The sequence below is a fragment of the Aquarana catesbeiana genome, linkage group LG01 (assembly GCF_042186555.1).
Source record: "Aquarana catesbeiana isolate 2022-GZ linkage group LG01, ASM4218655v1, whole genome shotgun sequence".
NCBI lineage: Eukaryota > Metazoa > Chordata > Amphibia > Anura > Ranidae > Aquarana > Aquarana catesbeiana.
In genome coordinates, this window is record NC_133324.1 from 393,188,409 (window position 1) to 393,203,757 (window position 15,349).

General features: G+C 43.0%; 1 protein-coding gene across 2 annotated transcripts in view; it reads right to left on the minus strand.

The window, feature by feature from the left end:
- Positions 1-1,901: 1,901 nt before the first annotated feature.
- The window catches only part of GDA (guanine deaminase), a 120,514-nt gene continuing 107,066 nt past the window's right edge, over positions 1,902-15,349 (minus strand). For both annotated transcript variants that reach the window (XM_073634477.1, XM_073634469.1), the window contains exons 12-14: positions 14,626-14,744; positions 4,617-4,644; positions 1,902-2,687 (exon numbers count right to left, since the gene is read on the minus strand). In XM_073634477.1, the coding sequence (XP_073490578.1) occupies positions 2,617-2,687; positions 4,617-4,644; positions 14,626-14,744 (218 nt within the window). In that variant the 3' untranslated portion in view covers positions 1,902-2,616. The remainder of the gene's footprint in view (positions 2,688-4,616; positions 4,645-14,625; positions 14,745-15,349) is intronic.

Sequence of the window (15,349 nt, forward strand, 5' to 3'; positions counted from 1 at the left end):
CTAAAACACATCGCCCCATCACCCCAACCAAGATCATCTCTTTCGCGGCTTTACGTTCCTCACACGATATCCCCCTTAGGGTGAGGAGTAAGCACTCAAACTAGAGTGCAAAACGCGTCAGTGTGTCTGTACCATCTGCCTGATTGTCCTGTATTTTTGATGATCCAATTTTTACAATAAAGAAGAATTTTCAACTTTATCCAGTGTGCGGCATCCAGATTCTCTTGTTACAAACCCTGGGTGACTTATAATCGCCCATCAAGATTTGACCTAATGCTCCTTTCCCTATAATGAGCCTCTGTTCCCCCCACCCCAGGGTCCTTCTTTCCCATCTTTCTATCCCCTTCTTTTTCTACTTTCATTTTCTTTCTCCTTCTCTTCATTCAAGCCCTCAGGCTTAATTCTGCAGAGATTGGATATTTAATATAATATACGAATTATCACTTGCAGGGGTATGTCCTCCTCATTGAAGTTATTCAATTTAAGCTGACTTTATTTTTGGTACTTTTTGTTCCTCATTTTTTTTTTTTGTATGAAACGTTACCTATTGCAACAATATCTTGCTATGTATTTTTTTTTTTTTAGTTATTCATGTGCGTTTGCAAAGATACTACTTGCTGGTGCATATAGTTATGCCAGTAAATGCGAGTTGAGGATGTGCCTTGGTATGTCGCCTGGCCTCGGCTTAGAGTAGCCTGAGACCAGGCTTAAATTTTTGATCATTAGCTCTAAAGGCCGGTTACCGCCAGCCATGTACCTGTTCATTTATGATGTATCCATCACTGTTTTGTACTTTTCTGTTGATATATTTTCAATAAAAACCTTTGTACAAGAAAAGTACAGCCAAAGCTCGTCTGGCTGTACTTCTCCTATGGATCACAGGAGTGCAGTTCTTCATTCTGCACTCCTGTGACCCATTTTCAGCAGACAGCAGGCTGAATTCCGCTGTCTGCTGATGTCACAGAGCTGGTCCAGGCTCAGGAAAGATTGTGACCATATGGTTGGGATCCGCCCACATGCCTGGACCAGCACCCGGCTCAGCCTCTCAGCGAGGCGCTGAGAGCCTGGGCCGGCAGCTCCTACCCCCTTCACAGTTCAGTGCTCCAGTGAGCATGGGTGGGCAGAGCAGTGAGCCGGTTACTGACAGTCACCAGCTCTCTGCTCAGGGGGCTGTGAGAACTGAGCGACCAGCAGTGTTTGATTGCTCAGTTCTCAGTGTTAGAGCTGGCGGGGAACAGATGCAGCATCAGAGCGATGCTGCATCCAGCTAGGTAAGTATGATTCTACAAAAAAAAGAATTCCCATACGTCTCTTTTAACGTGTAAATTCAGAATTAAGGTTTCCAGTGTGTGTATAGGAAAACATACTACATCAGTATGTTCAGAGTGCTGGATGGATTGGGTTATTGTTATCCAAGCCAAGATAGACGCTTTGTTAGTGATTTTTTTTTTCATTTTTGATAAAGTAAGGGAGGTTTATAACCCCTGCTGGTTTTCTTTTGCCATCTGTGTCCCATAGGGGAGATTTTCCTTTACTTCCTGTCTCATGGGCAAAACAGCAAGTGAGAGGAAATACCTCAAAAGTGAGGGAATCCCAGCATGTCACCAGAACTAGAGTCACCATTGGAAGATTTCCCTTCTATTCTTGTTCCAATGTCAACCCAAAATTTGGGATTTTCTTTTATTTTCACTTTCGATGATAATGGTAACCAGGACAAATAGAGAGGGTGAATCTCCCAAATGGGGGCACAGACAGTAATACAAACAGACCGATGTTCTAACCCTTCTCCACTCTGTCCAGAACTTTTAAAAAAAACATTTTGCCGTAAGTGACACATTAAGTACTGAGCCACATAACAATGTAAGGTCTACTGAAAATAATGTGAAAACAGCAATTTCCAATTAACTTTTCTTTATACAGTCTTTATTTTTATAATAGCATTAAGACATGGTACAGTATACAGCAAGGTTAGTGGCCAAGGATAACAGTATTATTTTGCATTTATTATACAAGGATTATACTTGAAAATAGGAGTTTGATATGCACATAATAACAATGGTATCTGTAAATGCTATCAAATATCCAGGTAGTGCAACATAAAAAGAAGGAAAGATGTACCACTGAGTTCGACCATAATTAGTCACAATGTTATGTTTTAGAAAAGTGGATAAGGCAGAACTGGATAGGAGACTACTACTATGGTGGAGGAAAGTAGCATGTGAAGGGTATGGGGTGGGGGAAATTCTACTGCTGGACTAGTGTAGGCGGAGAGAATCAGAGAGGAAGAGAGAGACCAGAGAGTGTAACAGAAGTCAAGAGAAAAAAGGGAGGGATGAGCCAGACATGAGGTAGCTGAGAAACCCACTTGAGACAGGAGATAAGGTAAGGAGGGGTAAATATGGAAGTTAGGGAGGTCGGGAGCTATGCAATTATCTTTAAATGTATGTAAGCCCACATGGTCTAATTTTCTAAATGTGGTATTCTCAAAAAAATATACTGCCTTTTGACCACTAGATGGAGATGACGATCATATGAAGTCATAATATTAGAGAAAATATGATTAAAAATTAGTGCAGCCTGTGACATTCATCCAACAAATGTTTTATAAATAGAGTCCTAAGCATTGGTAAGAAAAGGCACCACACGTCTTCCAGCCACATAAACAGCCTTGATGTTCCTGTCATCACCTGGAAAAAACAAACTTGGATGATGATACTTGTTAGTTAAAAGCTCAAAAGGAGATCATACACCTTTTTTCATAAATATTAGCAGATTAAGATGGGACGTTGCACAAGTGTGGGTTCACCACAATAAGCTTGCATAACATACTTTCACACCACCACCTTTCTGGCTCATCTCCGGAGCCTCAAGAAATAATCAGTACTTCTAGGCATAGAGAAACACCTGATACTCCATTGTGTTTCTTATAAAGCAGCACTCTGGATGACTGAGCAATCCCAACCTCATCCCTTTGTAAATTCTTACTTTTTCAGGAATTGAAGATCTACAGTACACAGGAGTTTCTGGGTTTCTGGCAGCAGATTAGGACATCAGGGGATCACAAGGAAGATGTGCACGGCGCCTTCCTTTAACTTAACCTGTTACTTTATCTACTGAGGGTAAAGTAATAAATTCACTTTAAATTAAATTAAACTTTATAGTGTTTGACATTAGCTTTACTTCCTAATACTTTAACACTTAAGAACAATTTTTAGCATTTTCAGTAACTGTTCATATCGTGCTATCAAAACAAAGGGGCTGATTTATAATGGGAAGCAGATATTGCTATCCACTCTTTGTTTTACACTACAGCATTGTGGCCCATTCATAAAATGGCAGCCACATTTTTGAGCCTGCGGTAATTCATGGAGTTGTATCTGATTACTGCAGCAAAGAGAAAGAAAACGTTGGGATTGGAGGAGAGTCAGTTATAGGGCTTTGACAGGCTAGGTCATTGGGCTCCCCTCCCGACTTTTCTTTTCTTCACAACCCTATTCATTTCTGCTGCTCTCCAATGCTTTGGATTCCCAAAGCCAGTGAGACAATGGACATTTGTAAAGCACTTTACTATGCTTTATAAATGTGTGTAACTCTTTTGTTTTATTTATTTATTTATTTATTTATTTATTTATTTATTTTTAATGCAGTATGACCACATCTCTGCTGTTTAAATGTATCTCCATGTAAAAAAAAATATTTAAAGTTTCAGGTGGATCCAAATATTATATTACTCAGATTATTCAGTTTTAAGAACTCTACCTTAATTTCTAGCCATAATTTTGAAGGTGTCTCATCCTCACTGCTGTATCCACTATTTATTCACTAAATTTACATTACAGTGTAACAGTATAGGTGAGGTAATGGCTTGGTTGTGCAATGGATGCAAGAGTTAGGGAGATGCTGGCACTGAATTCCTCAACCTGTATAAGAAGCAAGAAGGTGATTTAAACCACCCCAAACTGTCCAAGAAAACAAAAAAGATAAAGTCCCATGGCATGATTAAAGATTTAGCTGACCTAATAAGCCATTATATTTATCTTTAAGAAACACAAAAAATGAAAGTGCCTTATTTTTCCCTGCCAGCTGATGGACCAAGTTGTGTCTTGCTACCTCCTAGCCATTTTAATATGGTCCATGATCCTACCAATGGCTGGCTGTGTAAGGCAATTTAGCTTGGCCACACATCCCATACTGTTGGTAAGCAGAGCCTAGCACTAGCCTAGAACTATACAGTATAGCCTGGCTATCCCCTCCATTAAAACCTTTACCTATTGATTGGCGCAAGCAGTCTGAACAATCCCTTTTTACATGAGCAGTGCTCTTGTGATACGCTCCCACCGATCAGCATTTTTTGGAATTGGGTTGCCGAACTACACCATGTGACAGAACCTTTGAGAAAAAACTCCAGGCTAAATCAAAAGTCCCCCTGGAGGTTTTTAAAAAAGGAGTTCTGATGGCAATATTCACCTCAAATCCAGGGTCCTTAGGGGACTGTCCTTTGCTTGTTTATAATGCTGCTATGACACCATATTTGCAAAAAAACCCCAAAAACCTGAGCCATAAAAAATACAGTTATTTAGATGATGCATACACTTGTCTAGCATTGCAATACATACCTAGATAGAGGAATCTCTGGATGATTTCCTTAAAAAGGAAAAAAAGAAATTAAAGGTAAAACAATATATGCTTTTCCCATGTGTTTCCAATATGTACAGTATGCGGGGTCAACAAGAGGGATGGGCCGAACATCAATGCAAAAGAAAGTTTTAAAAACGGCCATTTTTTCGGGAGCAGTGATTTTAATGATGCTCAAAGTGAAAAAATAAAAGTGAAATATTCCTTTAAATATCATACCTGGGGGGTGTCTATAGTATGCCTGTAAAGTGGAACATGTTTCCCGTATTTAGAACAGTCCCTGCACAAAATTACATTTCTAAAGGAATAAATGTCATTGAAAACTGCTTGCGGCTGTAATGTAATGTCGGGTCCGGGCAACATGGATGAAAATTATTGAGAAAAATGGCTTGGGTAACCCCCCAGCCCATTACCAGGCCCTTTGGGTCTTGTATGGATATTAAGGGAAACCCCGCACCCAAATTAAAAAAAGAAAAGGCGTGGGGGCCCCAGGCCCTATATACTCTGAACAGCAGTATACAGGCGGTCCAAACAAGACAGGGACTGTAGGTTTGTTCTTATGTATAATCTGTTTGTAATTTGGAACAGGTACATTTTGTAAGTGTAGCTCCAGCTAAAAAATCTATTTTAAAGCTTTTTGGAAAACATAGGGAAGGGTTATCACCCCTGTAACATTTGTTTTGCTGTCTGTGCCCCTGTTCAGAAGATTTCACCTCACTTTCTGTCCCAATGACAATTGGATTTTGAAAATTTGGTGTTTTTAAGGGAAACAAGGATTGGTGATAAATCAGTGGAGGAGACACCTTTTTCCCATATTAACTCTTACAGGAGAGAATTTCCCTTCCTAGGGGTAGATTTCCTCTCACTTCCTGTTGTCTCCCTCCGTTTGTAAGTCGGATTTTTGAAAATAGGGGACGGCCTGTATATACTATACGGCCTGCCCTATACACTCTGTGGAAAATTAGGCCTTAGGTGTTGATGGTACCAGAACACTGTAAGCCCTCACAGTTACTCTTGCTGGGCACTGGAACAGGCCCTGCTGTAAAATATTATATCAAGAATTGTAATTACATGCCCCTGTTAAACAGGGGCAGAAAAATTGGGCCTTAGGCGGTGGTGGTGGTGGCACAACACTGAAAAGCTTCACAGATACTTTTGTTGAGCGCAGGAACAGGCGCTGCTGTGAAATATTAGATAAAAAATTGTAATTACACGCCTCTGTTAAACAGGGGCAGAAAAATTGGGCCTTAGGCAGTGGTAGTGGTGCCACAACACTGCAACCCCTCACAGATACTCTTGTTGAGCGCAGGAACGGGCCCTGCTGTGAAATGTTATATCAAGAATTGTAATTACATGCCCCTGTTGAACAGGGGCAGAAAAATTGGGCCTTTGGTGGTGGTGGTGCCACAACACTATAAGCCCTCACAGTTACTCTTGGTGGGCGCAGGAACGGGCCATGCTGTGAAATAGTAGATCAAAAATTGTATTTACATGCCCCTGTTAAACAGGAGCAGAAAAATTGGGTCTTAGGCAGTGGTGGTGGTGCCACAACACTGCAACCCCTCACAGATACTCTTGTTGAGCGCAGGAACGAGCCCTGCTGCAAAATATTACAGCAAAAATTGTAATTACATGCCCCTGTTAAACAGGGGCAGAAAAATTGGGCCTTAGCCACTGGTGGTGGTGCCCAGAACCAAAAATGTTCTTAGAAGCTATCAACATGAACATTGAGGAGGAATAGGATAGTCACTCAGCATAACAGGATAGTCACTCAGCATCAGCATAGGCAGTCTTCAAGGGATCTCACATTCAAAAAAATATATTCGGTTACATCAGCATCAGGGGCTTGGTAGCTGGTGATCCAAGACTGATTCATTTTTATGAAGGTGAGCCGATCAACCGAGTCGGTGGAAGGCGCACTCTGTGATCGGTTACAAAGCCTCCAGCGGCACTGAATGTGCGTTCTGAAAGAACGCTGGATGCAGGACAGGCCACTACCTCAATTGCATACTGTGCAAGCTCTGGCCAGTGATCCATCCTCAAAACCCAGTAACCCAATGGATTTTCGGTTGGAAAGGTCTCCAAGTCTGATCTTGCCCCTAGATATTCCTGCACCATGTAATTCAGATGCTGGCGATGGTTTCTGGAACCGATCAGACCTTGGCGCTGAGGACTGAAGAATTGTCTGAAGGCATCGGTCAGCCAGCCACCTTTTCCACCGCTCTTTCTGTGACTGAACGAAGCCTCAGCAACACATTGTCCAGCATCAGGAAATTGTAACCTCCCAGGCTCTGGAAACGCATTGCACAAACCTTTCTGCAAGGCCTCCCGAAGATGTTTCATCCTCTGCTCCCTCTGCAAAGGCTGGATAAGTTCTGCAACCTTACCCTTGTATAGTGAATCAAGAAGGGCTGCCAGCCAGTAATGATCCCTCTCCTTGATACCACGAATCCTAGGTGTCCTTCGCAGGCTTTGCAGGATCAGGGAGGCCATGCAGCGTAAGTTTGCAGAGGCATTCGATTCTGGGTCACTAAGGATCACATGATCCGTAACCACCTCCTCCCAGCCACGTACAACTCCATGGGTTTCTGGGGACTGAAAACGATCCCTTGAAGACTGCTGCTGATGCTGAGTGTTATCCTCCACCTCCATGCTGACACAATCCTCCTCTTCCTCCTCTTCTTCTTCCTGTGTGATTGGCGGGCCCGCAGGAATACTATCTGTATAAAGGGGGCCTTGGGAGGTAAGGAAGTCCTCCTCTTCTTCCCGCTGTTCTGCCTCAAGTGCCCTGTCTATTATTCCACGAAGCGAGTGCTCCAACAGAAAGATAAGAGGGACAGTATCACTGATGCATGCACTGTCACTGTCAAATGGTGACAGGACAGTGCATGCATCCTTGATCAGTAGCCACTGGCGTGGCGAAAAAAAGCCAAGCTCTCCTGACCCTGTCCTGGTGCCATACTCACACAGGTACTCATTGATGACCCTCTGCTGCATGTGCAGCTGCTGCAGCATTGCTAACGTTGAGTTCCACCTGGTGGGCATGTCACAAATGAGGTGGTTCTTGGGCAGGTTGCATTCCCTTTGAAGGTCAGCCAGCCGAGCACTGGCATTATATGACCGGCTAGAAATGACCACAGACTTTCCTGGCCTGCCTCAGGAGATCCTGTAAGCCCAAGTACCTGCTCAAGAACCGCTGCACCACCAAATTAAGGATGTGAGCCAAACAGGGAACATGGTTCAAGTGTCCCTGTCGGAGGGCGGAGAGGAGGTTGGTGCCATTGTCGCATACAACCATTCCTGGCTGAGGCGTGAATCACCTCTGAGCCTGTACCTGCAGAGCTGACAGAATCTCTGCCCCGTGTGACTCCTGTCCCCTAAGCAGACCAACTCAAGCATCGCATGGCATCTTTTTGCCTGAGTGCTTGCGTAGCCCCTTGAATGCCTACGGAGCACCGCTGGTTCAGAGGACAAATCTGCAGAGGAAGAGGCCATAGAGGAAGAAGAGGGGGTGGAGGAGAGAGCTATGGCAGAATCACCACTAGCATTTTGGAGGCGTGGTGGCGGAACAAGCTCCAACAAAACTGAACCCTATCCTGCATCCTTCCCAGCTGCCAGCAGAGTTACCCAGTGTGCCGTGAAAGAAAGGTAACGTCCCTGTCCATGCCTGCTGAACCATGAGTCAGCAGTAATATGCACCTTACTGCTGACTGCCCTGTCCAATGAGGCCAAGACATTGCCTTCCACATGCTGGTAGAGAGCCGGAATGGCCTTCAGTGAAAAGAAATGGTGTTTGGGAACCTGCCACTGAGGTACCGCACATTCCACAAATTCACGAAAGGGAGCAGAGTCTACCAGCTGAAAAGGCAGCAGTTGCAGTGCTAGCTATTTGGCCAAGCTAGCATTCAGACACTGAGCATGTGGATGGCTGGGACCGAATTTCTTTTGACGGTTTAGCAACTGGGGTAGGGAAATTTGCCTGCTAAAAATGGATGTTGGTGTACCGCTAGCAGATTGGCTGCAAGTACTTGGGACACCTATTTCTATACCTTCATTATTCTCAGTGCAGGTTTCTGAGAGGCCTGGAGGTATAGTGGAGTTGGAGATCCCAGCTGATGAGGAGCAAGGAGAAGTCCGCCTTGTTCTTTGATGTGGGTCTTTTAAGTGCTGTTGCCAATGGATTGCATGGGAGGTCGTCATATGTCTGGTCAAGCATGTGGTGCCCAAGCGGCTGCTGTTTTGGCCATGCTTGATACACTTCAGACATATGTTGCAAACAGCAAGGGTGTGATCTGCTGCACACATGTCAAAAAAGGCCCACACCAAAGAAATTTTCTAAATATGCGGGGAGTCAGCAGTGCCCTGCACCTGCTTAGCACTGCGGTGTGATGCAATAGGGTGGCTGCCCTTAAGCTGCCCCCTGGAGGGCATCCTGCCTTGTTGAAGATGTGCCTCCTCCTCCTTCTCCTCCTCTCTTCTATCAGGCACCCAAGTAGAGTCAGTGACCTCATCATCCCCTCCCTCCTGTTCACTGGAGCAAACTTGGCAATATGCTGCAGGTGGGGGAACATGACTGCCAGTTTCTTGTCCTTCTTGGGCACCCCCTCTCTCTAGGCTCACGTTACTCCCTTCCTCAACCTGGGTACCATCATCGGAGCTTTCAAATTGCTGCACATCCTCCTGCAGCATGTACCCGACACTGTGGTCGAATAGTTCGGGGGACTCCTTCGTGCGTGATGGTGGGGCTAGGGAAGGAGTGACTGTTGACATGGAGCCGATGGAATAGGCCGCTTTGGCAGCTGCATTGGCAGGCAAACTACTCTGAGCCTGGATGAGAGAGGATGAGGAGGATGAGGACGGCTTTGTTATCCATTCCACCAACTCTTCTGCATGTTGTGGCTCAATAACACGGCCAGCTGCAGAAAAAAAGGACAAACGTGCCCCGTGGCCACGTGCTGAGGATGCACAGTGTCCACGACCAGCACTGTTGACTATAGACACGCTTGCCCTCTTTTAGTGGCCTGTGAGCATCTGCCTCTCCTTGGTGGCCTTCCGGACATGCTGTTAATTTTGTTTAGCAAAGCCACACTACACTGTATTGTGTACTGTGTACACCACCAGAAAAGTAGAAGCAACTGCACTATGGGTGCACGGTACTGTGTACACAACCAGAAGTCTAATAGCAACTATGGATGCACTGTATTGTGTACTGTGTACACCACCAGAAAAGTAGTAGCAACTGCACTAGGGGTGCATGGTATTGTGTACACCACCAGAAGTGTAATAACAACTATGGGTGCACTGTATTGTGTACACCACCAGAAAAGTAGAAGCAACTGCACTATGGGTGCATGGTACTGTGTACACCACCAGAAGTGTAATAGCAACTATGGGTGCACTGTATTGTGTACTGTGTACACCACCAGAAAAGTAGTAGCAACTGCACTATGGGTGCACGGTACTGTGTACACCACCAGAAGTCTAATAGCAACTATGGGTGCACTATATTGTGTACTATGTACACCACCAGAAAAGTAGTAGCAACTGCACTAGGGATGCACGGTACTGTGTACACCACCAGAAGTGTAATAACAACTATGGGTGCACTGTATTGTGTAACTGAGTACACCTCCAGAAAAGTAGTAGCAACTGCACTATGGGTGCACTGTACACCGCCTGAAGTATATTAGAAAAAGTACACCAGGAGTGTCCTTCAGTCAGATATAGGCTTGGCTACACCGGATGCAGTGTATATATATATATATATATATATATATATATATATATACATGAGATTGATTGTATGAATATATTAAATACACTGCAGCTAACTGAATAGCCTTTGATAATAAGTACTAAAGTGCTGGTATGATTTAAAAGTGAAAATTTTTTTTTTTTAAATAACCGCTGCAACCAATAATGTGATCTCACACTAATACAGTACATAAACTAAAAATAATCGGTGCGTTAATATCACACTATGATGAAGCACAGTGCCACCTATTAAACGTGAAAATTATGACAATGTTTCAAAAAGTAAAAAAACAAACTGTCAGTCACATATAAATTCAATGCAAAAATATAAATTCAATACAAATTACAATGTGGATCTTCTGTAACAGAATCTAAAAATCCAATAGTGATAATCTCCTGCGCACTACCCATTCACCCAACAAACGTGGCACAAAAAGTCTCTGGATTTCTTGCATACATCTGCCGATCAACCTGACTCCAATCTCAGGTGAAATCAGTAGGGCTCTTTAAACCCCTTTTGCATATCCTTACTCCTTGACACAAACTGATCCTTTCACCATGGGCCCCAGTTCTCAGAAAAAGAAACAAACAATAGTGCAATATTGCTGGAAACATCTGGGCTAAATAGGCCACTCACGGAGGTCGCAGCATGCGCGCAAACCGCTTCTTAAAGGGCAACGTACAGGTACGTTAATCTGCCTGTACGTGCCCTTCTGCCGACGTATATCAGCGTGAGCTGGTCGGCAAGCGGTTAAATGCACTGCAGCTAACTGAATAACCTGCCTGCCTGAAGTATATTAGAAAAAGTACACCAGGAATAGCCTGCAGTCAGATATAGCTACACTGTATATATATATATACACACACACACACACACGAGACTGACTATATCTATATATATATATATATATATATATATATATATATATACAGTGGGGACGGAAAGTATTCAGACCACCTTAAATTTTTCACTCTTTGTTATATTGCAGCCATTTGCTAAAATCATTTAAGTTCATTTTTTTCCTCATTAATGTACACACAGCACCCCATATTGACAGAAAAACACAGAATTGTTGACATTTTTGCAGATTTATTAAAAAAGAAAAACTGAAATATCACATGGTCCTAAGTATTCAGACCCTTTGCTCAGTATTTAGTAGAAGCACCCTTTTGATCTAATACAGCCATGAGTCTTTTTGGGAAAGATGCAACAAGTTTTTCACAGCTGGATTTGGGGATCCTCTGCCATTCCTCCTTGCAGATCCTCTCCAGTTCTGTCAAGTTGGATGGTAAACGTTGGTGGACAGCCATTTTTAGGTCCCTCTAGAGATGCCCAATTGGGTTTAAGTTAGGGCTCTGGCTGGACCATTCAAGAACAGTCACGGAGCTGTTGTGAAGCCACTCCTTCGTTATTTTAGCTGTGTGCTTAGGGTCATTGTCTTGTTGGAAGGTAAACCTTCGGCCCAGTCTGAGGTCCTGAGCACTCTGGAGAAGGTTTTCGTCCAGGATATCCCTGTACTTGGCTGCATTCATCTTTCCCTCGATTGCAACCAGTCGTCCTGTCCCTGCAGCTGAAAAACACCCCCACAGCATGATGCTGCCACCACCATGCTTCACTGTTGGGACTGTATTGGACAGGTGATGAGCAGTGCCTGGTTTTCTCCACACATACCGATTAGAATTAAGGCCAAAAAGTTTTATCTTGGTCTCATCAGACCAGAGAATCTTATTTTTCACCATCTTGGAGTCCTTCAGGTGATTTTTTTAGCAAACTCCATGCGGGCTTTCATGTGTCTTGCACTGAGGAGAGGCTTCCGTCGGGCCACTCTGCCATAAAGCCCCGACTGGTGAAGGACTGCAGTGATGGTTGACTTTCTACAACTTTTTCCCATCTCCCGACTGCATCTCTGGAGCTCAGCCACAGTGATCTTTGGGTTCTTCTTTACCTCTCTCACCAAGGCTCTTCTCCCCCGATAGCTCAGTTTGGCCGGAAGGCCAGCTCTAGGAAGGGTTCTGTTCGTCCCAAACTTCTTCCATTTAATGATTATGGAGGCCACTGGGCTCTTAGGAACCTTAAGTGCAGCAGAATTTTTTTGTAACCTTGGCCAGATCTGTGCCTTGCCACAATTCTGTCTCTGAGCTCTTCAGGCAGTTCCTTTGACCTCATGATTCTCATTTGCTCTGACATGCACTGTGAGCTGTAAGGTCATATATAGACAGCTGCGTGGCTTTCCTAATCAAGTCCAATCAGTATAATCAAACACAGCTGGACTCAAATGAAGGTGTAGAACAGTGTTTTTCAACTCCAGTCCTCAAGGCGCCCCAACAGGTCATGTTTTCAGGATTTCACTCAGATGAAACGGATGTGTTAATTACTAAGGCAGTGAAACTGATCAAATAACCTGTGCAAAATAATGGAAAGCCTTAAAACATGACCTGTTGGGGCGCCTTGAGGACTGGAGTTGAGAAACACTGGTGTAGAACCATCTCAAGGATGATCAGAAGAAATGGACAGCACCTGAGTTAAATATATGAGTGTCACAGCAAAGGGTCTGAATACTTAGGACCATGTGATATTTCAGTTTTTCTTTTTTTAATAAATCTGCAAAAATGTCAACAATTCTGTGTTTTTCTGTCAATATGGGGTGCTGTGTGTACATTAATGAGGAAAAAAATGAATTTAAATGATTTTAGCAAATGGCTGCAATATAACAAAGAGTGAAAAATTTAAGGGGGCCTGAATACTTTCCGTCCCCACTGTATATATATATATATATATATATATATATATATATATTTAATACACTGCAGCTAACTGAATAACCTGCCTGCTCAATCTAATTCACACTCTCTCTCTGTCCACGCCAACAACACACTACACAGGGCCGCTGTGCAGGCAGCCTTATATAGTGTGGGGCGTGGACTTAGTCCCCCTGAGCCATAATTGGCCAAAGGCACCCTGCCTTTGGCCAGTTATGACTCTCTTAGGATAAGGCGCTGGGATTGGCCAAAGCATGCAGGTCATGGTGCATGCTTTGGCCAATCATCATACAGCAATGCACTGCGATCTTGCAATGCATTATGGGGCATTATGTGGCGCTCGAATTTGCCGAAAATGCCCCATAATGTTTATTTTTTTGTCGAACGGGCGAACACCCGATGTTCGAGTCAAACTCATGTTGGACCCGAACATAAAGCTCATCCCTACCTTGGGCATATTCCATATGTCTTGGCTTTGAAAGAGACAAAAATACCCACCAACAGACTTCTTCCTACCCATGATTCCCAGACTCTCCCACTCTTCCTGGGAGCCTAGAACAATAATAAGCATTGTAAGGATGGTGAGGGGAGGGACACTGGGGAACATCCATTCCTCAATGTCCTCTGCAGGGTGTGAACCTGGAAGTGTGCACTTCAGGTTCAGAACATGCACCTCCAGGTTCAGAACAGTCACAATCCCATTTGCAAATCAGGGAAAAGTGGTTCAAGCACAATTTGTGCTTGATTTGCTCAAGAAGAGGGCAAGAGTGACATCAAGGGTCAAATAAACCCCTTTATGTCTCCATGAACAATACCTGTCACTTGCCTATTGCTATGACATAGGGGGTCCTTGTGATAGCAGTAAAGTTAAGTGAAAAAAAATCAAACATGTTTAAAAATTTAAATCTGATAAAATAATTTAAAATAATAGAGATTAAAAGCACTCCTGTCTTCTGCTGCACACACATTCACAGCCATGTATGTGAACAATGATTGTGCAACACATATTGGGTATCGTTGTGTATGTCAGAGTAAGAGAAATAATGCAACATGTTCTATGATTGGAAGAGATGTGGATAAAAGTCACAATCTTCCTCCTCGAAGCAAGAAGTCCTTGCATTCATTGAAATGATTGCAAGGTTTTTTATTGAATGAAGGAGGTGCTGAGCGAGATACCCTTGGTAATTAGTATACTGCAAACTGAGCTAGAAATCCCAGCGTCATTTGTTCAGTGCTCACTGGAGGTGGCTGGATAAGTTAATGTAAGTTACGTAACAAAGGCTGCAAAAGCCAAACATGAAGCATATATCATTACAGCGAACTTATTTTTACCCTGCAAATGCCGAAAAAATGTTTTTCCCATTTTCAGCTTTAATGTACAAAACTAAAAATATAAGTAATTTCTGTCTTAAAAACATTACGATTACAAAAAATCTCGATCAAATATTCTGAAATAAAACTTTTGGTGAAAACTACCTCTTTAGGTATATCAGAAAATACTTCAAAGGAGCTGTCTATGGCTTCAGGGTCGATTAGTAATGCATCAAATTCCTTGCCAACTTCAAAGTTTCCAGTTATGTAATCAATACTCAAAGCTGTGAAGAAATCAAGACGATAACCTACTGTCATAAAGATCAGAATTACACGTATGTATTAGAGTTTTAAAGAGTATTATATTTATACGTCAGATACTTTTAGTGTGCTTACTGCCTAACTGAGCTACTTTTGGATTGAATAAAAAAAGCAAAGAGTATTAATTGTATCATACAAGTTGCATATTCTCTGTTAATGTTCTTAATATGGAACTAAACCCATCGATTTAAAGGTTTAAAAAAAAGTTTAATTCCCGGCATGCCGAAAATGCAGTCACATTTTCTTGTGCTTTCAACCAAATTGTCAAACCAACAAATGGCTGGAGTCATAACTGATCACATGTGCAGCATTATGGCAGCTGCAGATCAAACAGAGGCTAAGATGGCAATCTCTTTGGCTGAAAAGATAGGAGAGTTTAGTTCCACTTTAAATCTTTGCTGCCAAAGTTTTGGCCTGAGAGGCATGTTTTTTTTTTCCTTTTGGTACTGTATATGTTGTTCTGTACTCAATTCCTAAAAGCTTGTAGCCATTATGTTCCCTTCCTGGTTACATACTCTGATCGGCATGTCATCTGGTACAGAATGAGGAAAGTGTTCCTGTAGGTCAC